Source organism: Akebia trifoliata, chromosome 1 (assembly GCF_017979445.1).
Source record: "Akebia trifoliata isolate Shusen 1 chromosome 1, ASM1797944v1, whole genome shotgun sequence".
Lineage (NCBI taxonomy): Eukaryota > Viridiplantae > Streptophyta > Magnoliopsida > Ranunculales > Lardizabalaceae > Akebia > Akebia trifoliata.
The window spans coordinates 25,365,361-25,389,651 of record NC_141375.1 but is presented as its reverse complement, the minus strand read 5'-3'; the positions used below and the strand labels follow the sequence as shown (position 1 = coordinate 25,389,651).

At 34.1% G+C, this 24,291-nt stretch overlaps 1 protein-coding gene and 1 long non-coding RNA gene across 9 annotated transcripts; one reads left to right on the top strand and one right to left on the bottom strand.

Moving 5' to 3' along the window:
- The first annotated feature begins 1,696 nt into the window (after window positions 1-1,696).
- LOC147411211 (uncharacterized) lies at window positions 1,697-4,646 on the top strand. 2 transcript variants are annotated; one of them, XR_015179349.1, is made up of 2 exons: window positions 1,697-2,537; window positions 4,339-4,646. It is a non-coding gene; the product is annotated as an uncharacterized LOC147411211 (long non-coding RNA). The 2 variants fall into 2 exon arrangements; XR_015179350.1 differs by having other exon boundaries at window positions 3,817-4,646.
- A 652-nt stretch (window positions 4,647-5,298) lies between these two features.
- Window positions 5,299-14,497, bottom strand: LOC147411210 (trans-resveratrol di-O-methyltransferase-like). 7 transcript variants are annotated; one of them, XM_086446104.1, is made up of 6 exons: window positions 13,569-14,497; window positions 9,618-13,224; window positions 7,236-7,312; window positions 6,126-6,318; window positions 5,655-5,790; window positions 5,299-5,515 (listed from the first exon to the last, which is right to left on the bottom strand). In XM_086446104.1, the coding sequence occupies exons 1-2, from the start codon at window positions 14,331-14,333 to the stop codon at window positions 12,919-12,921; spliced, it is 1,071 nt and encodes a 356-aa protein (XP_086302230.1). In that variant the 5' UTR covers window positions 14,334-14,497; the 3' UTR covers window positions 5,299-5,515; window positions 5,655-5,790; window positions 6,126-6,318; window positions 7,236-7,312; window positions 9,618-12,918. The 7 variants fall into 7 exon arrangements, with proteins under 7 accessions (XP_086302230.1, XP_086302223.1, XP_086302215.1 ...); XM_086446097.1 differs by having other exon boundaries at window positions 5,679-5,790; XM_086446089.1 differs by having other exon boundaries at window positions 5,299-5,790.
- Window positions 14,498-24,291: the final 9,794 nt, after the last annotated feature.

The following is a 24,291-nucleotide window of genomic DNA, read 5'->3' as shown; positions in this document are numbered from 1 at the left end:
CTAAGGATGATTTACTTTTAAGTAGTATAAGAGCAGTTAGATTTTATGGACCTAAATGTTGGGCAATTAAGAGACAACACATGCAACAATGATGAGATATATAGATGAGTGGGAAGACTAACACTACGTCATAATGCGCAATAAACAAGACAGTCGTTTTAAAAGGAATTGCGTTTAAATTGCAACTACTAATAAAAGACGGCAAAAAAAGAAGGTTTTCAACCGTCAGAAAAAAAAAAACACGATAGTACTGGACTGTCCGAAAAAATGACAGTTTTGGACAGTCGTTTTTCTGGATTTATAATATATAAAAATTATTTTTCTGAATTTATAAATTTAAAAAAAAAAATTTCCTAAGACTACAACTCTCCCTCAAATCCCTCTCTATTAAACAATATGCTAACAATAAAGAGAACCAAACTGTTATATTGGCATCTAACATCACCCAATAAACTATTTTTTTTTTTCATAGGCTCCGATTACCAGAACTTGGTAGAAACTAGTTCAGATCATGGCGGTTCAGGTACATGTACCTTTGACAATTAGAAAAAGCTGATGTTGTTAGCACTGGTGAAAATCCGGCACACCCCTAGTCGATCTTTGTTTACCCAACGTCAGTCATGTACTTTAAGAGTCCATCTTTATGTACAAAAGGTTGGGCTGCAAATTCCTCGTCTGGCATCCACTAAAAAGTAGTAAGAGTGTGAGGATTGTTCATTAGCTATTGTAGGCCTTTCATAGTTATGTATACTGAATTTCTAAGATATTCGATGAAAAATAGTAGTGTCTGGATGGGAGGCCATGTGACACAAACAATGCAAGCGCTTGGGAAACACAATTAGATGATTCCCACCTAAATATTTTGGGTCAAAAGATAGATCCAGATGGCTCGTTCTAACAATCTCTCTTTTCCTTTGGATTGTAACAAGATATAGCTAGAACCTCCCAGGGTCCAGGAGAAATGTCTGTATAAAGGAAAGTCAAGATCATCTTCTCAGTTTGATTATTTGGCTCAGCCACTGAGGAGATATCATAGGTGGGGGTCCTATAACATGGGCAGGAAGAACAAGTTCTTCACATGTCCCAAGCCTAACAAGTGTGCCTCTTCTTGGAGTTCTCTTGTCAATAGCTTGATATTGTCTCCTTTTTATGCCCCTCCTGTGTGTGTGTGTGTGTGTGTGTGTGAGAGAGAGAGAGAGACCTGCTCATATTTAACTTTTAGTGCATGGATAATCGATAGGCACTCAAATTCAGCTAATTGTTTCCAGAAAGAATCAATTAAATATGTAATTAAAGTACTAAGAGTTTCCTGTACAAAACAATTAAACATCAGTTCAACATCCAGTTGTACTCTTAATGCAGGAAAAGATAGGTGTAAGAGAGATGGGTACCTTCCGCATATACTCAAAAAAGTTCTAGGACTGCAGAGTTCAACAGGTTGTAATGATTGCCATTAGCAACAAAAACCTCAACAATTGGTTTCAGAAGGTTGTTCTTAACAATGTGAAGTAGAAACTAATCATCGCCAACAGGTTGTCCCTGCCATTAACCTCAACTCATTTCTTTGGGATATGTTGATTTATGTTCCACAAAAACTCAAGACATGTGTCTCCCTGCTTATATGTCTGATAGCCCTGTATAAAACCATGCAAAAGATACTAATTAAAATCCATCACTCAAATATTATGCACAACATATTACTACAATTAAAATACAACAATCAGAAGAGCATTAGTAATTGAATTTCCTAAGAAGTTGGGATGTCATTTGTAGCATTGCTTTGCCTTAGTGATTGTTGTTGTTGTTTTATTTTTTGTTTGCTTTTTAGGAGGGCCATCTCGACCTTCCCCTTTGTTCTGTTTCTTTTCTTTATCGTATCTATTAAAAAAAAAATGCACCCACATGCACAAAGACAAATAAACTAATAGAAATCAAGAACCATTGAAGGATTTTCTTCAATAGAGCAAAGCACTACCTCAAAAAAGCTACAATTCGTAACTATTGCAGTATTAAAGTCGACGGCCCAAGTCTCACGCTTATTTTTGCCAGCCCAATAAGCCTAATAAAAAAATTTGACAGCCCAAGCCCAACGAACCATCGAAATTTATTTATTTAAAAAAAAAAAAAAAAAAACCTTAGACCTTCTTTACCGATTTTCATTCTCAGCCATCAGCGAAAACGAAACCAGCAAATCCAAGTTGTAGATCTCAGAGCAAAGGTTCTTCCATCTTTACCGACTTTCCTTTTCAGCCATCTTTACCGATTTTTGAGTTCGAAGGAATTTCTTCCATTTCAATCGGCAACTCAAAAATCCCTCTTGATTCGATTCGATCAAACCAGACACTCGGGACGATCTCTCAATCTCCCATTTCAACATCGAACGATCTCTCAATCTCACTCACGTCCCTCAATCTCCCATTTCGGATTGATAACTCACTTCGTCAATAGATTTTTAATCTCTCAGAGCTCAAGTTGAAAACCAAAGAACTGAAGTTCACTTATCAATGCCACCGATCAAACCACTCCAAATCTTATATGTAAGTCTCTCTCTCAAAAACCATAAAAAACCACTATAGATCTCTATGTATTGCTTGTGTTATTGCCATTTTCAAATTAATTATAAGTAGTGGTGTTGGGATTCCTAATATAAGTTAAGCTTGGTTGGCTAATTAATTAAACTGTGTAGGTTGTTTGTTCCTCTGTTGATGTTTGACAAGAGCCTTATAATGGACTTAAAACCCTCTTACTCATGCTATTCATTTGTTTTATTTGTAAAATGCTAAATTGAACTTTAATGATCTAAATTCTGCCTCAACCTTTTATTGTGTTTTAATGTTTTTTTTTTTTATAATGAATTTGGACCTTAACTTCTTCTAATTTTTAAACCAACACACGTTGGACTGCTTACAAAAATGAAATTCTAGTTTAATTTCGTGATATATTATTTATAATTTTAGTTTCCATGATCGAGAATTGAAACATGTTGGCTGTGATATTCATGAATATATTGTGCATCTTAGTTTCCTTGTGATTAGTGGATCCATTGGCTTTTCCCCCTTGAGTTTCATCGTGCATGGTCAAAAATATTTAGTAGGTATGTTGTTTGAGAAAGGTACTAGTTGGAGCAAATTTGATATTTTGACATCCTTTTTGTAAGTGTTGAGTAGGGTTTTGGCCAAGTTCATGTTGGGGGGATTAGGAAGTCATTATGCAGGAGGGCGTAGCCTGGTAAAGATCTCTTTATAATTCTTGATGATGGTCAGGTGAAACCAGGATTTCCCCTACTTTGTTCTGGTTTTGAGAGTGAATGAACTTTAATCCAGTTTCTCTTTTGAACATTTGGATGGCGGAGGTGAGGGGATCTCTTAGAATTTGGGTTGGTAAGGGAACTCAATGATTAGGTGTTGGACACTATCTATCCTTATTGCTTGCTTAATGATGCAAATATTTCCTCTTTTTTAGCGGGTAAGAGAGTTTGGGCTTGGGGGATGAGTGGTTTATTTTCAATCTACTCTATTGAATTGCATCTTTCAAACTTCTCAAGCCTTTTCTCAAGGCTACATGATTTTTGCTGTTCCAAAACTTCCACTAAGGTGCCTTTTTTCCCTGTTGTAAAAGTGTTACTAGAGGCTTTGTGTGGGGTTCCAAAATTTGCACTAAGGCGCCTCTTTGACCATATGCATGGCAGATTGTTGTACCGCGGTAGAAGTTGTCTAGACTCCTACCACCCGATCATATTTGATTGAGTCGTATCTTTTACCTGAGATTGTCAATCATTGTTGATTAATCACTGTTTTTGTACATGACTGTGTCAAGTACTGATGATCAAGGACCAACGTTCAACGATCGATCACCTTGGAAAGCCAGAAATTTGTGGCAATGAGTACTGAAATTTTGGGCCAATAAGTCTATTCACCTTGGAGTCAAATTACTTAGTGTTCTGAGGCATTAAATGGGTGCTGTGTCGGATCCTAATCTGGATTCGCTAAGGTGACAACCCTCTTTAATGAGGGATACCACAAATAATCGGGTAATAATCTTGATCCATGTATGCTTACTTCTGAATGAGATGCTAAAAGAGACACGTGGCATTCCCCTGCAAGAGGAGATTGCTGTGTGCGACTATCTCAAGCTCTAAATAAAAAATCAAATTAAACGTAAATAATACATGAATGATGTTCCATGACAGCACCACACTTCGTTATTAGATTACACTTGGCTATTGGATCTTGTGAAGGTTCTCTATATTCTTTTATTTTGATGCACGACCAATATCTCACAAGCTACTTCACTAGTCATCTTTCTCATGCTAACTAGAAAGAATTACAAACCCACCAGGTGAGCTGCATGCATAGCTTTGGTTCACATCTGTGCACATGTGATCAGGTGAAGATAACTCCTATTTTCAAACATAGCTTGTAATTTCAATCTTCATGTTTTTATTTATATAGAAGTTTGTGTGTTCTATGGTTAAATCCTGACAAACATCTATGTTTCCTTTATTCATAGATGAGGTTTCCTGGCTAGTTCAGGTTGTGAGCCATTAGTCAGATTAAATAAAATACTTGTTTTATGTAATGTAGGATTCATTTGAGAATAAAAATGGAGTGGGTTTATTATGGTGAGTAAAATGTGTATTTCTATGACACATTTTCACATATTATTTAGAAAAGTAATTTTTGTTTGTAACATGTTAAATCATTTTTTTAAAATCTTATTATTCTTTGATACTATGAATTGAATGTTAATTGGTGTGGATGGGATGTGAATGGATGGGGATGAGAATGGATGGGATGTGAATGTGAATGTGGATGTAAGTGGATGGGATGGGATGGTAGATGTGGATGTGGATGGGATGGGAGGGTGGATGTGGATGTAAGTGGATGGGATATTGATATGAATGTGATTTTTTTCGCAGGTATAGGTTGAAGACAAAAGCATTTGGGCACGTAAAAAAGTGTGTTGATTGGGGCTTTAAAATAATTCGATGGTCTCAAACGGTCGAAAATATGGTACAAATATAGTGTAGGCCATCGAAATTGTGTTAAAAATCTCAGATTCGACGGTTTTAGGCCGTCAAATTAATGAAATTCTATGGTTTTTAACCATCGAATTTTTTTTCGACAAGGCCCAATTCGATGGTCGAGGCTGACGAATCTTTACATAATTCAACGGTTTTGGGCCGTCGAATTTTTGGGTACTTTCACGTAGTGAAGAGAGCATTGAAAACACGAAATAAATATCGAGAAATTACCTGGACATGTTGACATGTCCACTACAAAACTGGTAGAGCAATAATTTAATCAAAGCGTCAAGATGTGATTTCAATGTACCACTTGAAATGGTCCCTTTATTTTCTTCGTTATCCTAAAGAATCAATGCCTACAAAAGGGCAGACCAAATCGTCCAACTCTATGAAATCTCCCTCTGGAATCATGGAATTGGCTATTACCTCATTTCCAACATCGTCATCAAATACACCACCACCACCAATAAATCCATCAGAGATTTTCACCTGCATGTCATTCATCGAGTAGTAAGATTCTGGATTAATCATGCCAATCATAAAGAGGATGCTTATAGAGGAAGAAAAGACCAAATACTAGTCAATTCTAGTGAAATTTGAATGTTGTTGTTAGCTTGACTCTACTAACATATCTTTATTTGTATGCATGCACCTATTGGAATGAGAGAGCATTTTGCTTGGCATGCTCAAGAAATTCCTCCCAAACCCGTTGCCACTTTCAGCTTTGCTTCCACTACTCCTCTCTTGTAACCGCTCCCACCAACCTGACACAAACCAACCACAAATTACAGAGGGAACTCCTTGTATGATATGCGAATGTCCATTAAGAGCTAACATTTTACATCATTCCAACATGTCTAGGCCTTTTGGCATATTGGTTTAGGTACTTAAACACTATCTTTGATAGGAAAAAATACAATTAAAAGTACAGAAACGAAGAAGATTTATTAAATAGATGGGATAATTAGATCACATGTTATGTATGATGAGACGGTGCAATTCCAATTCAATGGTATTGACATTTTTTATACAAGCATTAATTAAATATGGGTCCATGTAATTAAATAAATTACAAAACTCTGCCAATTCGTAAACTCACCATCGAGGTCTAGAAGGCGGTGACAGAGAGAAAATTGTCAGAGACTTTTCTGGAGAAGGGAAGAGAAGTAAAGGCCAAAGAATTCATAGAGTTCCTTGCCCACATTGGCCTGCCTACACACCACCCCACTTAACAAGGGTCGAGTCCCTATTCTAGAGAATTCTTTGAGGATCCACATATAATGAAATTGTAGCTACATACCATGATACCAAGCGTGAAAAAAATTAGCTGAACCATATACATATGCAACAACTTTATTAACTTTTTAAAACTCAATATTCACAGAAACATGATTCTAAGAGAGGATATAATTGCCAACAGTCCATGATTCATAAGCACGCCAGATCAAGCATATGAATACATGAGATGAATCCAGCGAACATGACCATTAGTAATCATGATACAAAATTTGGACACAAAATTCCACATATACAAAGCACATGAATCATCATGATATTGGACGTGCAATAACACGAGGTGCTCATTATAAACAACCATTGACTGCTGCAGGGAAAAAATAATTTAAATTTACCAAACTACTTGGAAGAAAATTATATTTCAGCAAAAGCTATAAGTGCAGTGGAACGAAAAATCATAGCTCCCAATACCAAGAGCAATGAGGCCATAAAATTCTTCAATGCCCAAGCCCATATTCTTCTATACTGAAGAACGATGGGAAAGCACTCCTTATATCAATAAAAAACCACTTCATAACACATTAGAACTCATTAAGACCAAGTTTTCTTAGTGACAAGAGAATGAAGGAAATTCCAATGTTTGAATTGTACTAGATCTTTCACAAGTATGTGGCAATAAAATTAAAATGCCCTCAGAAGCAAAAGAGGGACACTATAACAATAAAGATTGAACTAGATAAGAATCATCCACCACGTTAGTGACATTAAACAGAGAACCCATAGTTCACCAGACCCCAAAACAAAAGAAAAATATAAAATCCACCAATCAGTTTGCTTCACTTCATATTACTACCCACATCAATTTGAACTTAACTATAGTCAACTAATACTATTAATACTAAATATGGAAAACCACAATCCTGGGAAAAATCCAACTTACATAAAAAGAACAAAATAAAATTGCATGGCTTACCCAACTTTCAAGAGTGTATCCCATCCAGGAAACACTTCAGAATTGCTTGCACAAAAACGGGAAACAGTCATTGCCAACTGCAGTACAAGAGAATAGAACAAAAACATCAATATAGAATAAAGTTCCCAACACCTATAAACGTATCTGTAATACAAATATTAGATACATCAAAAGAAAAGGATGTTGAAAGTTTATTTCTAATTGTCTTTCCTAGCTTGTCCCCACATCTATCTAAGTGTATCCCCATTTTTGCTACACGCTCAATTTATGCACATTTTGTTTCTTGATTCTCAACATTCAGCTCCATAAAACATAATCGGTCTTCCTAGTCTTATAGAATTTTCATTTTACTCTTGAATTAGGCTGGGTAAATCACATAGCAAACCAAAAATACACCTCCCCGTCATCATCCAAAATTATATGGAATGGATTGTATTCAATCTCCCCATCTTTATAGATATAGATCATTCTAGAAGCAAGCCATGTTTAAAATAAAATAAAAAAAAATCTCAAGTATTTACATATCATAGTAATGAGTTTGAATGGTGATTGTGGGGTGATAGATCATAAGGTCAACAAACTCCTACGAGGTGTTTATAGAAACCAGATATGGAACCGATTCCCTTGCAAAAAAATGACTAATAATACTTAGAAACTATGGTTACTTATAAGATGATTAATTGTCAATCAACAATTGTGCCTCATTTGCAAAGGAGGCATCTGGAATTTTCAACTAAAAGGCATCCTACTCATTTGCACAAAGTCAAGGATATAGTTGGCCTAACAAATGTTCACAGCTGAGATACAATTCACTTGGCCAATCTCAGAATCTATCATTGATGAAATCGGATGTTGATGCCAAGTTTAAAAAGTATTTCCATGTCACGTTTTTCTTCATTCAATGCCTAGGTTCAAATAAGTACCTAGAGCTTTTTCAGAACTTGCACAATATAAGAAATAAATATAGATTTTAGGAATATAAAAAATACTTGTACATCTAATAAAAATAGAGTCACGTGTATATTCTTCTGACTTTTGTCTAATGTGGCATTTTGGAAATGAACAGAAGACATGGTGTTAAAATCATCAAAAGATGGACAAAAAGAAACCATGACCTTCTATGTTTGGCTCAAATCAACATAACTATCAGTTGAAAAAAATGTGAAAGATTTAAAGTGAAGCTTAACCATAATAACTGAACTACCTGTATGACTAAATTGGATTTTTTTCAAGAACAAATGCCGGCTTCCTATTACTAATCCACTTGTAAAAGGAAATATATAAGAGATCAGGAACTGCCGAATCCCACATCACAAAGTCCATTGGGACAACTTGTATCAAATGAGAGACAAAAAAGGACAAGAGAGAGAGAGAGAGAGGAAAGTTACCTTAGTTCCAGGCAAAATGTATATAGTTCTTACATACAGAAAACATAGTGAATTGAATTTTGAAAATTGCATCAACATCATCTATACTCTATACAAATATTAGGTGAACAATGGCATTTGCTTATTTGGGAATCAATCTCATATCAACCACCACCCATTTGCTTGCTTTGTGTGTTAAGTCAAAATACAAAGCAATTCAAGTTTGCACTGCAATGAAGGACCACAAGTCTCCTAAACTCAAATAGGGAAAAAGAAAAAAAAAAAAATTCAAGAAACAAAAAGTGATCAATTGGATTTTTTTTTTCCCCGGTCAAGAGGATCAGATATTAATCTCCTAACAAACCAAGAGCTTTCACTCAGAATAACCAAACTTACAATAACAATTAACAAGGATAATTACATTCTTATTTTAAAAATGATTTCATTTAATCCATACCTTCAATTATAAAATCAATGTGTGTGTGCACGTGTGTCCATTAAAGAAGACTAACAAGGGAAGAAAAAATTATATATTTTTATCCCCAACAGCTCTTTTTATTCTTTTTTATCCATGAAACCGAGAAGATTATACACTTTGAAGAAACCTATAACAAAAGTCCAATCTACAATCTACAGGGCTATGATTTCTCAAGAATCTGACTATCTAACCTAACATTTGGAAACCAATTTCACAGAATCAAACCGATTGCTTAAGAAGATCAACAAACACCTGAAAACACTAAAAGATGTTCATTGTACGACAAAAATTAACCAAAAACCCAACTTTCCACCTCATATACCTTCAAAACCTCAACAAAACAAAATAATCTCACAATTTCTGATCCAAACCCTCATAATCCTCGTAGAATCCACCATTAAAACATCAAAATAATACAAAATGAATCACTGAAATAATCGAAGATGGATTTAATCGTAAGAGGCACTAGTAAACCAACAAATTATCATCGAATTTACAATCAATTCTCTTCAAATCAATATTTACAGTCGATCATACCTTGAAGAGTGAGAACACCTTAGCAGAAACTCAGCTTCCAATCTAAGAGAGATCGAAACCCAAAGAGTTGAAATCCAATTTCTCCTGAGAGAGAATCTGAGAGAGATCGAAACCGTTGAGAACTGAAATCCTGTTGCGTCTGAGAGAAAATCTGAAAGAGATCGACAAAGATCGAAACCTTAGAGAGTTCAATCCGATTGCGTGAGAAAAATCGAAACCCTAGAGACTCCAAATCCGATTGCGATTGCGTCAGAGAGATATGGAAGTGAGAGAGAAGGTGAAATGAAGTAAAACCCTACAATGTTGAGTCAGAGAGAAGGTAATTCGTGATTGTATGTGCGGGCGCAAAAACGAGATCGCGGGTGTCGAATGCAAAATTACACAAACCCGAGTGAAATCCGTGTAGTTTTTATGGCAACTGTTTTGCTTAAAATGACGGCTTAAATCCGTCGTTTTTTCCGCAAATTTGGGATTATGACGTAGCGAACAAAACGGGGATTACGATCACGGTTACACATTGAAGCATTTTATCAAACAGTTGGAAGGTGTTCTCTCTCCCAACCTCACAAAATTCTCCAATTTATTTTAAAAAAATAAGGAGAATTCCTCAAATAAGAGAGCAGTCACTAAAATGGGCAAATCAATAAATTAATTGATGATTTATCGATTAATCTTTGAATGGGGTAACATTTTTTTTTAAACTTATCAACCTCTTGGCCAACTTTCAAATCTCAAGAACATAAATAGGGTTGAACTTGAAGATAATGGATTTTGGAATAAATCTAATGATTGAGATTTATCCTCTGGATAAGCATCTCTGATATACGTGTTATCAAGATAAACATAAATCTCAACTATTGGATATTATATCTAACCAATTAGGATCATGTGTTTTCTCATGAGTCATTCTTCATGAAGCCATGGATCTCAACCCATTTTTTTATTTGGCCTTGTTTAGTTATTGTAGATAGATTTGGGTGTATGGTCATTTTTTTAATACACCCTTTTTTTTTTACATTTAAGTCGAGTACATTGTGAATAAGCCAATGTATAGGTTATTATTAAAGTCTTAGTCAAAATATTTAGAGTTGGTTCAACTACTCTTTTTCTTTCATATAATATTATCTAAATCTATATCTTCCGTCGATTGAAAATGTGGATTTTTTGAACTTGGTGATGAGAAGTGATTGCCATTTACATTTAAGTCGAGTACATTGTGAATAGTCAATGTATAGGTTATTATTAAAGTTTTAGTCAAAATATTTAAAGTTGGTTCAACTACTCTTTTTCTTTCATTTAATATTATCTAAATCTATATCTTCCGTTGATTGAAAATGTGGATTTTTTGAACTTGGTGATGAGAAATGATTGCCAGTATCTAATCATAAAATTTTATTGGTTAATCAAAATATCCATATATGTATCACCAATTAGGTTAATTATTGATAACAAGGGTTGGGTTAAAATTCACGTGTCGTTGAGCGGTCAATGATAGAATAAGATCCATTTTGCATCATATCTCAGATAGAGGCGGAGCCAGGATTTTCCTATAATGGGGGCAAACTATGGTTAGTTGTATAGTGAAAATGAATGGTTTTAAGGAGAAATTAAGAGATTTTTAATTAGAAGTTGAAGAAAATTATATTTAGGACATTTTCAATTAATATATGAGAAGTCCCGGTCAAGAGGCAATGTCATCAACAAAAAATTGAAGAGGTGAGGGAGTGGGGACAAATGTCATCAACAAAATCAAATCGAATTAAGATCGGTTCGGTTTGGTTAAATTCGATTCAATGAATTGCCAATATTCTACAAACTTGCTTCGAAGCAACATATTTTATTTAATAAATAAATAAATAATGAACATAAGATTTTATATAGGGCCAGGATCCCTTGAATAACCATATGCATATGATTATAATAAATTATCCAAACTAAGGTTTCTGTATATATGCTCTTAAGAGGATAAGATTCTTTCACTGTTTCAGGGTTTGGGGTTTTTGTGAAGAAACTAAAATTAAAATTAGCAAAAGTGAATTATTCTAAATTGAGAAGAAATTCCCAATAACAAGGTAGAATGAGAAATGGGTGTAAGAATTCATGGTCTACATAGTCGTTATTCTACTTAACTTTTATCATAAGCTAGCCAAAAATACTTATAACCTATTTTACTATTCTTTCTTTAATCAATGTAGGACTAAATTTCTTATAATGAAGTACAAAAAATGAAAATCAGAAGCATCGAAATAATTTTCTTTGAATTTTTATATTTCATTTACGAATGAGTCGTGATTTTCATTTAAGTGATTTTTAGTTAGAAGTTGAAGAAAATGACATTCAGGTCATTTCCAATTAATATTTGAAAAGTCCTAGTCAAGAGGCAATGTCATTGACAAAAAATTGAAGAGGGAGTGAGTGGGGACAAATGGGGCATGTAAGTAGTTGAAAATATAGGGGTGTTTCAAAGTTCTATGGGGGCAAATGGGGAGAGAGGTGAGGGCATGGGGACAAATGGGACATGTAATTAATTGAAAATATAGGAGTGTTTCAAAGTTCTGTGGGGACAACGACTTATCAACTCAAACGATATTCGTTTTCCAGGCATTGAGAATCTGCAGACTTATCAAGGAATCAACGCAAACATGGGAATTATCAAAAAATCCCCCCTTCAAAATCACGCATCGACGTCAAAAGAGGCAGCGGTAAATACCATAGAAGTGGAAACCTCACCACCCCCAACTCGAAGGCATCGATCGGGAAATCCGGAGGTGATTCAAAAGTTCTTTGAATCAGTGCTCACAACCCATGGGGAATACCATGCTTTGATGAAGCCTCCTATCAAGATTCTCAAGATTGATAAGGCAAAGACTGTCACAAAAGACAAAAAGATCCTCGATATAAGTGAGGTGAGGGTGTGCGGGCAAATGAGGAGAGAAGTGAGGGAGTGGGGACAAATGGGGCATGTAATTAGTTGAAAATATAAGGGTGTCTCAAAGTTCTGTGGGGGCAATTGCCCCACCAGCTCCTTACTAGCTCCGCCCCTGATCTCAGACATCCCTCCATTTTTGAATTGAAGAAGCAATTTCAATCATTTATTATCAAACTCATTTCATCACCTTGTTATTTGAAATAAATCTTATTTTGTTATATAACATAGTTATAAAAAAATTTAAAATAAAAATAAAAAATGGTGGAAGAAGAATTTATTAAAGCAAACCAACAGGAATACATCAAATAGAATCACACCAGCATACAAGAACCAACATAGAAACACACACATATAGTATGGTAATCGGCCACATTAAGGGAAAACCTCAATGAGGGACCTTAAACCAAGAATAGGAGTTATTTTATAGTGAGTGAAACCCGACTCTAAGAAGAGCTTCTCCCATTCTTTCTCGGTTCTCTCTCTTCCAGTCACCAAAGCCATCATCAACATATCAAAATAGAGCTGTGTTTCAATTGACTCATATTTTCCTTTGGTGTCATCCACTATCATTTCTATTATTATCACCTTTCCTCCCTCATCTTTGGAGGAAATTATCGCCTCCCTGCTTCTCTTCAGTATCTCCACACATTCTTCATCGGTCCAATCATGCAAAATCCACTGCATATGCAATCTATGTTTGTGAATACTAACAAAACCCATTATTTTGAAAACTGTACCCATGGGTGGGTTCCATGCTCATGATGAAAAAATGCTCGATATCACCAATCAGGATAAAAATTCATAAATCAATAGACCTAGAAGAGTATGCCAAGTGACCAAATTAACTCTTCGCAATGTCATGGGGCACAAATTAAAGGCCCATTTATTCTGTATGTTAGACCTGTGTGCTGATATGGGTGTGCCTTATCAGCACATATGGTTGGAAGTTGGAATCCACCCATAGACAAAAAAAAAAATAATTCCAAAAGCAAAGACATTAAAAGAAAAGGAGGTACCCAAACCTTGAATAAAACCGCATCTGCTGGAGGGATAGACTCAAACATATTCCCTCCAACAAAGTCCAAGTTTTTGCTCCCTTTCATGGTACCAGCTACATGGGGAAGGTCAAACACAGTGCATTTCAAGTGTGGAAAGGCCTCAGCAATGGCCTGGGCCACAGTTCCGGTGCCACCCCCTACGTCAACCAATGACTTCAACCCACTGAACATCGGCTTACATTCATTAATGATCATAGGCATCACCAATCGAGCGTCACAAGCCATGGCCTCATTAAGAAAGTTACTAATTTCAAGGTGTTCCGCCCCATACTCCCAAAGGCCCTTTCCATGTGCTACTTCAAAGGCCGTAATCTCACTCCCTTGGAACCATGCACTCAAGAAATGCCAAGGTGTTATTAAGACAGGATCAAGCATCATTAGCAAGAATGGTGACAAACTCGCGGTGTGGTTCTTTACAAGGAGCTTAGATGAAGGTGTGAGCACATAGCCTTCTTCTTGTTGATCATCGTCGAGTTTTTTTCGTGCAAAGAAGCCAGAGTGGACCAATATGCGCATTAGACGGTAGATATGAGCAGATTTTGATTGAGGGATTGAAAGTGATTCTACGAGTTGTGCGAGGGTGATGGGATGATGATGGTTGTGTATGATGTCTGGTATGCCAAGTTGAACTGCACACTTGAGTGACATGGAACTTACAAAGTTAAATACATGATTCCATATGTGAGCTTGAGCTTTAAGTAACTCATTTCCTCCCTCAATGATCTCCATCTTCCCAATGTTTCAACTCAACTACTCATACCTGTATAGATGCATATGCATTTATAGTAGTGAAAATTGCTGATGAATCAGCAAAGAAAATAAATATTTTAAGAGTACATGGCCTACAATAATACTCCTAGCTACTTATGATTTTGAGCAATTTTTTAAGTTCTACATGTTTCACGATATATTTGTTTCTCTCAGCCTAGCACATAATTAAGTTCTACATGTTTCACTAAAAATTTGTCTTAAACAATTCGTAGTGCTCTCTAAAAATTTGTAAGATATTTCTTTTATAAAGCCTTGCCAATTTTTATATATTATTGTTAGACATAAAAAAAAAAATTAAAGGTATCAATGATACTTTGCCCTTTCATGAAATTATTGCAGGTCATGGGTCGATATCCATTTTAATTATTTATTCAAATTCAAAATATTATAAAATGTTTCTACGCTACTTTTAAAAACTTGATTTTACTTCCAACAATAACGTATACTGAAGTAGTATAACAAAAATTGGAGTTCTATAACCAAAATAAATTTTGTGTGTCAGTAGAAAGATCTTACAGCTTTGATTGGACCCATTTTAATTGGCTGGGAACAGCATTATTATATGATTTAGAGATGAATTAGAAAAAGTCATAGGTGCCATACTCAATCAACTCCATGAACAAGGATAAGTTCAGAGCCGTAGATCTGTATGTCTCGGGATACATAATTTCAGTTCTCCATAAAAAGTGTATCTCAATGCGTATAGATCTACGATTCTCGAACTTATCCATCTCATGGAGTCGATTGAGTATTTTTCCTCCAAAATGGACTTACTTCCAATAAGGGAATTCAAGAATCAAACATAACAATGGAAATACATTGGTGGACATGGTGTCACAACACACTACCATAAAGTAGGGCCCTAAATGGAAAAGTTTGGACCAAGCCTGAAAGAAGTCATACTCGTGTCCAAAAATATAATCCAAGACGAAACCAACCCACGTGTATTCTGGCTTATTTACAGATTGGTTTGGCCCACATGTTTTATATATGAATATATATTTATATCAAAAACATAATTATTGCCTATTGATCCTATACGATCATGGCCAAGGCATACCCCAGCTTATCATTTGTCATTCCTTTGAGACATATGGAGAGAGAGACTTAAAATACATAAAAAATGTCCAAAATAGAGATGTCAATGGGTTGGTTCTCGTTCAATTCCTGAAGGAACAGAATCAGAATCTTTAAATTTTATCGGTTTTGGTTGTCAAATTATTGGAAATGCGGGGAACTAGAATCATCATAAAAATTCTCCTTAAACAGTTCTAATTCATGGTTCCTATCGATAATAACGATTCTTAATTAGTTCGATTCCAAGAGACCTGATGACTCTAATCGACTCCAATAAAAAGGGATCCAGAATTGGGATTTTCAATTATGATTCAGGCTTATGGTTCCGATTAAATGGATACCCATTCACATTCCTACCCAAAACTTCCCAATTTCTCTATAACAAAGACCACAATATTTTCTATTGTGGATGACATAGTCATGACTAGTCACTAGACATAATTATCCAATAAAGAAACTAAATATTTTAAGTTGGCACTACAATAATAATCTTTATAATTGATCGATTTGTTGTATGTGTTTCTTTAAATACTCATGGCTCCACATTTTTGTTTCTTCTACCTAGTAAATAATTAAATCACAAAGTCGTCTTAATCAGTAAGATTTGTCAAATCTAAGTACCTATTCAGGCAAGGAAATTTTCTGATTGATCAATTTTTTGGGGAGGGAAGACTCACAATTGATTCATAATTTGAATTCACATCGTTTCACCGATTATACCATAGCTTTATTTTTATCGGACCTAAAAGTAGAGCTAACTAGACGACTAACCATGGAGTGAGACGTCGATTTCTCGGTAAGATAAATTATGTTGATCGCATGATGGACACCCCAGAAAGGAAAAGAAAAAAAAAACATTGGCGTGCATGTAAACGAGGTGTTCTACTAACTAATCTATAGAGATAGCTAGACTCTAATATCAGATGTTGTCCATTTAATGAAAATTTGGATATTTGGATAACCACTTGTAAAAACCACCAAATTATTTAGCACCTAAAAACACACACAAAAAATTTATATGTATAATAATGTTATTGATAAGTTATACTTTGATAGGCTTTTGTAAGACATTATATCATAAATAAATTTTAGGGAAAATGACTGGTAAGGCTTACTTATTGAAAGTATCTACCATAAGGTCTTCTCCCAAATAATATGGACTCTTGAGGCCAAATTAAAACATTATTTTATAAAATACCTGAATTACCCTTTCACAGGTTTAGAAGTTTGGAAACCGTGTGTTTGAGCCCTTTCACATTTTGGTGAATATTTGAGATACCCATGTCTTCTAAAATTGACTACAAAACCCCTTAATCTTGGTCTTCTCTTAAAGATTAATGAAAAATGATCAAAATTAAAAGGAAAAAAAGAAAAAATTTATATGACTAAGATCAAATGTCCTGAGAATGGACCCAAATTACTTAAATAAATTTATATTAATTTTATTAAAATTTTAAAAAAATTAGATTTAATTAAAATAAATAAAAATATATTTTTGCTGTCACAAAATAATATATTACTAAGATCAAGTTTTTACTCAATGAATTTTCAAGTTTACTCAACAAGTTGGTTCCACCTAGTTTGGACTCAAGTCACTATGAAATTCAATTGAGTCAACTCGACCAATCAAGTTCTATACATCGCTATCAACTCGAGTGAATTTTGCAATGACTCGTCTCCAAACTCGGTGAAGCCAACATTCTGAGTCAACTTGGTTGAGTCAGCTTGAAAATGCATCGAGTTAGTTAAAAAAACTTGACCATGTTATTTGGTTATATACAATATTTTTGTAAAGAACAAGAAATATACTTTTATTTATTTTAAATATTTAAAATATTATAAAACTAATAGAATATTATCTGACTTATTTGAGTCGACACACAAGTTTTTAGATTGATTCGATTCAATGGAGATTTGAGTAAAGTTTTAAACTATGTTTCGAATATTTAAATTATTTGTATATATTTTAATAAATTCAATAAATATTTGAAGGATTCTAAATATTTTAGAGCTTACATCGGTCTGCCTACACACCAAAAATTAGTCCAATCGTCACCATCATCATCTTAGAGTAAGATGAATAATTTTGCAAAGAAAAATCAATGACTTTTTGGTTATGATTTAGATCATTCTTCTTCAATATGTAAGAAAAGACTAAGGTCAATGGCCATGTAATCAATTTTACAACATAGGGGTATCACAAATATTCATCAAAACGTGGAGGGATCACCTCTCATACAAACACAGTCTTTCTTAAACATTTAAAATAACAATTGTAACTTGTAAGGATCACTACAACAAAAAAATGTACATTAGGAACAGTTTATAACCGTTCCTAATACAGTTTAAAACGGTTAACCGACCGTCTTTAATTGATGCTGATTATTGATGCCGATAACAATGCCATAGACCTAAGATCATTACTCATAAGCACCGAGTTACTGGTCATTAAAATAATAATAATTAAATAAATAAAAAAGAAGCAAAAAATCAAATATTGGCTTAATTGGCCATGCTTAGACTGAGTAGTTCACCATGATCAATCTGGTTGTAGGTAGGTGAGGGTTGCTTGGTCTTAATTAGCTTGTACCCAACTGTGGGTGGGTCGTATCTCATATGTATAATGTTCAAAGATAAACTTCTATAATATATGCACTATGACCCTAGAACAAAAAAACAGCTCTATCAAATTCAATTACAAGTTAATTAATAAGACTTTAAAAGGTAGAAAATTTTCAAGGAGAGCCAAATAAATACATGCATTAATTTAGCATTAATGAATGAGTGATTAATTGAATTCTCTTGCTTTAATACTCGTCGATATTAATTGTGTTACAAGTATACTATATATCATCACAAAATCATACATAATGGCTACTATGACATGTCTAAATACTGTTATTTGATTTTATTTTTTTTAGAAATATATTTGTATACCAAATAACAATATAAACGTCATTAATTATTTTAGTTTACTTAACTTTAATGTAAGTTTTAAAATGTCAATTATTTATATCTCTAATGGAGTTTGGTGGACAGAAAACTTATTGGAGGCAGGTGAAGTGTCACACCTTCATGGTTGCCCATCTTAATTAGGCCGTTGCATGTACAAAGCCATTTATTAACCTGCAACTATATATGTACCATGGTTTTAAAACTCGTCAAGTTGATTTGTACAAGATCCTATTTACATATTAAATTAGATGGAAATAATTATTCAACTTGAGGATGAGAGATATCTGCAGAATTCACAACTAATGGTATGAGTACTACCATTACCTTCGAAGAAAATAATGTTTTGTGGTTTGATGTCTCTATGAACAATCCCCGTTGAATGAAGTCCATCCAAAGCAAATAAAATCTGTCTCAAGATGGTTTGTACGATTCTATTTTCCTGCTCCAATCCCTTTGGCAAGTCTTGGACCTCTCCGAGAATCATTGTTTCCACCTGACATATTTGTAGCCATTATTAGTATCTTAGCAGAAGAAATGAATATAATATCCAACATGTATATATAATTGATTTCTTGAACCAAGTAAGATTTGAAAATTATAAGTGGATTATCTATTATCATTTCCTGTTTGCTGTAATAAAGATGTCAGATCAAGTGAACAATCAATAATACATCGCATAAGATACATTGAAATAGAAAAAAGAATTATCTACCAAATTTATAAGCTACTAAATGATGATTTGTGACTGATTCAACTTAAACCACCCTGATTTGAATTGGTCTTTGATTGATTTGCCTGATTCTGGTTCGATTTTAGATCATGATTAGGGTTATCAATGGATCGGGTCAAGTTCTACTCAAGACATAAAATCTTAGCCCAATTCCGATCCAAACCCAAACCCATTTAATGATCCGAATCAATAATCAATCCATGAAATTTAAAATCTCAAAATCCTTAGACGAAGCTCTTAGGTCCAGATTTGGCCAAACATCCCAACCCGTTAAAACATAGGAATCTTAGCAAAAACGATCAATCATTTGAACAAACTAACAAGTAACACTTAAGTTATGAAAAGCACATATATTTTGAAAGCATTTGAACCATAGACAAGCATATCCGATGTCATCGGCCTAGTAACGTCTATAGTCCTCCATTTCTTGGTAAATAAGCTGTGAATTGGGGTCTAAAATTTTAAAATATTATTTTGGCAATTCTGAAATAATGCTGAATTAAGTGGGTAAAAAAATGATTTTCTTAAAAAACATAGAACTTTGGTTTTTTTTTCCTTTCTTTCCTTGCATTAAAATAAATTGTTTATTATATATTGTAGGTTGTAAGATAATTAATCTCTATGACTAATAATGAACGCCACCTACATTCTTCACTTATATATCTAAAATGGTGTTTATGCTCTTGTGCAATACATTTCAAATCAACAAAGACATGATGGTTTTCATCATCGAATTTTCCCATAAAATAGTTATTAAAGTAAACATATTTAAGAAAGAAACATAACATGTCATGTCATGTGATTTAGATTATTATAAAAACAAATCAATGAGATAGCTCTCTCTAACTTCTTTCAGATGAGCTCTACTATCAATTATTTTTTATAACACATTCTTCTCTGTTTTTCTTTTTCAATCTAAAATCATAAAATTGAAGGCCCAAAAAATCACATTATAACATATAACAATCCAAAATGAACCCAAAAACAAAAGAAGGGAAGAATCATTCCAAAATACACATAAAAAGGATAAAAATAAAAAATAAAACAAGTTTTGTTTTCAGCACATCTGAAAAGGTATAAAACATTAATCCAAACAAGAATCATATAATGCTACAGAGAAAGAAAGACAAAATTAGGGTTTAACAAACCTAGAACATATAATGAACAAATCATAAAATAAGATTTGAAAGCAAACCTTGAACTAAAATCTTAAGTTGCAGAGAGCTTAAGCTTTGATTGAATAGAAATCTTGAATTGAAAATTTGGTAAATGGATGAGAAACTAATCTCATTTTCTTCTAATATTTTCCAAATAAATAATTGCAAAGAGATCTAGAGTGATTTTTAGGGTTTTTGAGAGATATGGACTTACAGATGAGATCTGGAGTGTTTTGATCGGTGGCACTGATGAGATCTGGAGTGTTTTGACTTAAGCTTTAGTTTTTTCTTCGACTTGAGCTCCGAGAGATTAAAAATTCATCGATGAAGTGGCAAAAGCTCGTTCGATGCTTTCAATGGATCCGAAATGGGAGATTGAGGGATGTGAGTGAGAGTGAGAGATCGTTCAATTCTCTCGATCGCTCGGTGTTCTGGAATTTTGGTTTGATCGAACCAAATCAAGAGGAAAAGTATGTAAGACGTTAAGGTTTGATCAAATTTCTCACCGTTCTTCTGAAATATTAAGTGAGTTTCAATGTCTCAAATGTCTGAATGGTTTTCCTCTATAACGACTGAGAAGAAAGTCTAAGTCGGTGGTTTGTTGGGTCGAGGCTGTCGAAATTTTTTGTCGGGCTTAAATGTGGGTTTTGGGGCGGCAAAAATAAACGTTGGTCATGGGCTGTCGAGTTCAACGCTATAACAGTAACGAATTTAAGCCTTTTTGAGGTAATGGTTGGTCTCACATCCATTGATCAAAGTCACGGTGTATATGACCATTCATATTAATGATATAGTTGTTATATATTCTAGAAAAAAAAAACAAATCTACATGGCTTTAAACCAATGAAATCAGACACCCACAAATGAATTTTTATTTTGTCGAAATATGTAGATCCTGTCCAAGGATGATTTACTTTTAAGTAGTATAAGAGTGTAAGACCAGTTAGGTTTTATGGAGCTAAATGTTGGGCAATCAAGAAGCAACACATGCAACAAAGATGAGATATATAGATGAGTGGGAAGACTAAGAATGATAAAACTAGAAATGTGTAAGAGTTCGTTCGTGATAATATAGAAGTGGCCCCTATAGAAATTGCATGAACTAAGGGAAAGCCATATTGAGATGGCTTAGTTATGTGCAACGAAGACCAATAACAGTCCTACTTAGAAAGGGCGTGCAAATTGAAGTAACTAAACAAGCTAGAGGAAGACTGATAAATTTGCGGGTCCAACTAAAAACCAATTGGGAATGAGTAGAGAAGCTTAAGAACTTATAAGGAGAGAGACAGGCAATGAGGTTTGATGTGGGGCTAAACTCAACATGCCCCCACACGTGTGGGTCAGACTGAGCCAAAGCATGTGGAGATATGAATTTGGTGATATGGAAGAGAGAAAGACCCGCTTTGATACCATGATAAATTTGAGAGTCCAACTCAAAACCTATTGGCAATGAGTAGAGAAGCCCAAGAGCTTATAAAGAGAGAGATATGAATGTGGGACTTAAAACAACAGACAAAAAATGGCATGAATTGAGGTAGTGAGAACTGTTATGAACACACTTGAACTAAAATTTAATGAAAAAAATATACTCATGAATCGTGTGCATTTTAAGATCGTTCTTAAGAAAGAGATGGGAATTTGGAATTTTAAAATTACAATTAAAACGAATTTAAAAGATAAAATGGTTTAATGCCGTTTTTAAATAGAAAGGGCTTATTGTTGTTTTAAATATTTGTTCTTATTTCACAACTTTTTTGTAATGGATGGTTTAGGTATTTTAATCAAAGAATATTTCAAGATATCCTTTTTAGACTAATATATTATAAAGCATATCCTTAAGATGTATTTTTTACTAAGGGATTTTTTGGTACATATTTTCAAAATACAAGCCGTTGCCTTCATTGTCCCTAAATTTTAATGGAATCTCTAATGATACCCCAAGAAAATAGAAGAATAAGAAAAGCTAAGTAATGCAATTAAAGGGAGAAAATACTTTCCCAAAAAAATAGAAAAAAAAAAAAACTTCTAAATTATAAACTTCCTTTGAATTAACAAAGATATTATGGTCACAGCTTATAATCTCAATAAATACCTTTTAAATATATATTTACCACTAACTAGAAAAAATTCAGTAATGGAGGACTACCTATTTTAGTATTAGAGTCATGGTTTTTAAGCCATTTTGTTTCAAATTGGTTCGGCACCCATCAAATTCGAGTCAAGTAAAATTATATGATTTGAGTCGAGCCATTCCAAACAGGATTGGATGTATAAAGGCTATAATCTCAAATATTGTTTCATGTAGATTGTAAACAATTAAATGCTTTAAAGTTGTTTGGGTATATTGTTTCATGTAGATTGTAAACAATCAATCCTTAGTTTTTGAGGAAATCGCTTCCCTACTTCGTTTCAATATCTTCACGCATTCTTCATCGCTCCAATTGTGCATAATAGACTGTCTAGTCGATGTTTGTGAGTAAAATCAGAATCTCTTGTTTTCAAAACTTTACCCATGGGTGGGTTCCAAGCTCACAATAGAAAAAATTCTTGAAATCACCAATCGAAATAAAAATTAAGAGTCGCGATAAAATGACATGTCAAAACGTATGCGGTCTGTTCGTGGTTGATTCATTCCTATATCTATCAAGATTCGAATGATATATTACTTTGTAAGTTGTATTTTTATAATTTTTAAATTATTTTCATCAACCAACAATAATTGGGTATAGTGGTCAAGACTTCTATATAAAAGAAAGAGGTCTTGAGTTTAAGTTATCATTTGACTATATTTTAGTAATTTTATTTAATATAATCTTAAATGGTTTGACATTATCTGATCCAACTGACCCAAATCAATTAATTCGATCAAATCAGATCCGAATATAAATTTGATAAAAGTAAAATGGTTCGGATATAATTTTAGCTATTAGGATCTGAGTCAGATTTGGATCAAGATATGAATCCAAATTAAAATTTCCGATATGGACATACTCATATCTGAACCATATCGGACCCGTTTCAGGACCTATATGTGCTTGGAATCCACCCGTCAACATGTTCATAAAGACTCGCAATATACTACTCATAAAAAGCCACTCGAATTTGTAGTAAATTTTTGAATTTTTAAAACGGTAAATGTGTACTGTCTTGGTAAATCAGATAATTTCATCCCATTATTTGGTATATTATCGCCCCAAGTTTCTGGATTCTTCTTCGAGTTGAGCCCGACGACTTCTAGTTCACTTGGGTGCATCAAATTATCCTCATAACTCGGAAAAATTTCTGAATGGACTCGGTGCAGATCGGGTCTGACTCGGAAAGTTGGTCCAATAGTGTTAAGGGGCGAGTCAACTCAAAATCCACACGAGTCTAGTTGATTCCAGAAGATTTAAAATATAGGCTTTATTTATGGAAGATTCTAATTCGGGGCACATGTAATTCTAGCTTGACTAGGATTTGACTCGGTGTTCAACTCATCAATTATATATGTTGTATTCAACTTCAACTTAAACCACCCTGATTTGAATTGGTCTTTGATCGATTTGCCTGATTCTGGTTCGATTTTAGATCATGATTAGGGTTATCAATGGATCGGGTCAGGTCCTACTCAAGACATAAAATCTTAGCCCAATTCGGATCCAAACCCAAACCCATCTAATGATCTGATTGGGCCAAATGAAAATGCCTATATCTATATCCAAGCTTAGCCCAAACCTGCCTGATATCTAAATGGGCCAAATTTCACTGCTCAAACCATGTCCATTTGGGCGGGGCCAGTTTTTAATGATTCCTTGATCCATGATGGACCAACCTTGCAAAGTTTGAAGGTGATCCATCCCATCACCTTAGCTTGAAATATCAAAAGGGAAAATTCCCAAAAATGTGCACAAAAATTGAAAAATTCTGAAAATAGTACACTATGCATTTTAATTTCGAAAGCGGTAAAGTACCCTTTTTTGGAATTAAAATATTTTTATTAAAGTGAAAAAATTCTTGA

Coding starts and splice junctions, on each gene's coding strand:
- LOC147411210 (XM_086446089.1), bottom strand. CDS start 14,333: ATGGAGATCATTGAGGGAGGAAATGAGTTACTTAAAGCTCAAGCTCAC. Junction 13,225..13,568: donor CAGATGCGGTTTTATTCAAG/GTTTGGGTACCT, acceptor TTGCATATGCAG/TGGATTTTGCATGATTGGAC.